Source organism: Cynoglossus semilaevis, chromosome 10 (genome assembly GCF_000523025.1).
Source record: "Cynoglossus semilaevis isolate Cse_v1.0 chromosome 10, Cse_v1.0, whole genome shotgun sequence".
In the NCBI taxonomy this organism is placed as follows: domain Eukaryota; kingdom Metazoa; phylum Chordata; class Actinopteri; order Pleuronectiformes; family Cynoglossidae; genus Cynoglossus; species Cynoglossus semilaevis.
This window is the reverse complement of record NC_024316.1, coordinates 18,470,163-18,472,821: the sequence shown is the minus strand read 5'-3', so window position 1 is coordinate 18,472,821 and position 2,659 is coordinate 18,470,163. Positions and strand designations below refer to the sequence as shown.

Sequence of the window (2,659 nt, the reverse complement as noted above, 5' to 3'; positions counted from 1 at the left end):
ATGGCGTCTCGTGTCCTGTAATAATGTTTAACCAAACAGCAATAACATCCCCTCACAAATTCCCCCGGCCCCCGCAGCTCTGAGCACTCTGGCATTTTGCTTCTCTTCATTATCTCCAGATGACTGCCTTTTATAATCCCTTCCTCCGACTCCCGTACGGAAGAGTCGCTGGGCGGCCGCGTAGCCGCGTAGCCGCGAGCCTCCTCCGACGCCCATGGGAGGTTATCAGGAAATCTGAAAAAATAAGAGACAGGACGCCCCCTGGGAATAAATCAGACGTAGACCCTCCACCAGTAAACAGGCTTCAGGGAGAGTGACATCAGAGCCACGAGTGAAAACAGGAAGCTGTCGCAGGATCGGACCCAACCGACTTCCTGTTTTTACCTTCGCAGCTAGATGGCACACTGACGCCCAGGTTCTCGCTGCTCTTCTGGTAATGACACATGATGGAGTCATGTGACTCATCAGGAGTGAACGTCCAATCAGCTTTGAGTGGTGGATCCTCAGTTGAAGGTGTTGGTTCTAATCCCACGAACTGTTGATTTGTCTTAAATGTGATTAAAAATAACAAACACTCCAGGCGTGTTGCCCCCCCCCCCCCCCCCCCCCCCGGGGGGGGGGGGGGGGGAGTTGGAACAACTCAGGCAGAACCAGCCAGGAATGGATTAATGATGTGATAAGATGTGATTGGTTATGGGCAGAAGAGACGATGGGAATCATGTTTTGACCTCTGACCCCCGTGGCCCCCCTCAGGCTGTGTGTGCATATAGCCCCCAGCCATGGTCTGGACCACCCTGTGCTCCGAATACCAGCAGCCGCAGATCAAAGAGCCCTGTGTGTGATCAGCCTATGAATGAGCTGCTCCGAGCAGCATGGGGTCGCGAACCAATCACCACCCACGGCTGTAAACCATTTAAACCACAAGAGGGAGAACGAGACAAAGAGGCAAACAAGGCACCGTCAGTACAGTGTTTCACCACCAGGGCTGTTGTAGCTAACGTTAGCTCTGGGGTCTGTAGCAGGACTGTTGTAGCTAACGTTAGCTCTAATGTCTGTACCAGGACTGTTGTAGCTAACGTTTGCACTGGTGTCTGTACCAGGACTGTTGTAGCTAACGTTAGCTCTGGTGTCTGTACCAGGAGCTAACGTTAGCTAGTTAATGAGGTGTTCTTCTCTACAGTCAGAATTAAGATAATTAAAATATAAACTAGTTAATATTCCATTATATATTTTTTCTTCTCTACAGTCAGGTAGAATTAAGGTAATTAAAATATAAACTAGTTAATATTCCATTATATATTTCCTTCTGCTGTTTCCTGTTCAGCCGGTCGACTTTGAAATGAACCGTGCCTTCATGCTGACGGTGGTGGTGTCCAACCAGGCTCATCTAGCCAGTGGCATCCAGTCTTCACTCCAGTCCACGGCTGGGGTCACCATATCTGTCCAGGACGTCAACGAACCGCCCTACTTCCCCACGAACCCAAAACACATCCGCTTCGAGGAGGGCGTTCCTGCTGGCACCAGCCTGACGACCTTCTCCGCCTCAGATCCTGACCGGCTTCAGATGCAGCAGACCATCAGGTACCCATGTCGGGAATGACCGGGGTAAATCAGGGGGGTAAATCAGGGGGGTAAATCAGGGGGTAAGTCTGTACTGTTTGAAGTACAAACCTGGAAGAAGAACTCATTTTCACATGTCATGAAATTACACTAAAAGTCTCTTTGATAAGTCAGTAGTCAGAGGTCAAAGGTCAAAATCAGCGCTGTACGTTAGCATCAGACAAATCCTGCTGTGAAAAATGTCGCACCAGCAAATACCTCCAGTGAAAGGAGGGTGGGGAGGTTAATAGGGGGCAGTAGCCTCAGGGTGATCAGGAGTGTGTGTACTGTGTACTGTGTACTGTGTACTGTGTACTGTGTACTGTGTACTGTGGGTGTCGTGAACACGTACAGTACACGCAGGCAGGATGAAGAGAACAGCTGGTCGCAGCCCGCCGCGCCGACGCAGCGTTCTGTCAGCGCTGCGGCGTTCCTTCATCTGCTAAAGGTTATCAGGGATTTTGAATGTAAACCACATCACAGCTCCGCCGTAGTCACAGGAGCTGAAGCTGAAGGAAATTAGAACAGAGCCGTCGCCGCGTGGTCGCACACCAGGCCGGGGGGGGAGGTGAGGAGGTCACGTGACACATGATGTGGTGAATGATGTCATCAGGGCTGTCAACATGAACTCGTTAACTTTGATGTGTGTTAGCGTTACGACATATATCACGATACAGGGGTCGACGATTCAATACATTGTGATATATTGCGATACTAAATGCATCACGATGTTCAACGTTCCCTCTCTACATCGTGTTTTTTTTTTTTAATCCGATCTCTCAGCTTTGTCATGTCGGTAAAACTGTCCAATCAGCTGATACATCAAACACATTTTTCCATTTTTTTTCGACCTGCTCTGTCTGCAGACGTCGGAGTTTGAACTCCGTCGTACGTTAGCTGAAATTTACGGCCGATGTTTCTGTACGTGACAGCGAACGCTCTGTCTTTTTAAATGGTTGGTGGGAAAACATCAACGGAGACATAAATAAGAGACGGTTATAAAAACAGTCCCACGTCAGGTGGGGGAGACACAGGAGGGTAGAGGGGGAGGAGGGGGGAG

At 49.7% G+C, this 2,659-nt stretch overlaps 1 protein-coding gene across 1 annotated transcript in view; it reads left to right on the top strand.

The window, feature by feature from the left end:
• Positions 1-2,659, top strand: part of LOC103385445 (cadherin-4) — a 20,589-nt gene that overhangs the window by 11,502 nt on the left and 6,428 nt on the right. The window contains 1 exon segment of the mRNA XM_025058993.1: positions 1,325-1,581. Coding sequence (XP_024914761.1) covers positions 1,325-1,581 — 257 coding nt within the window.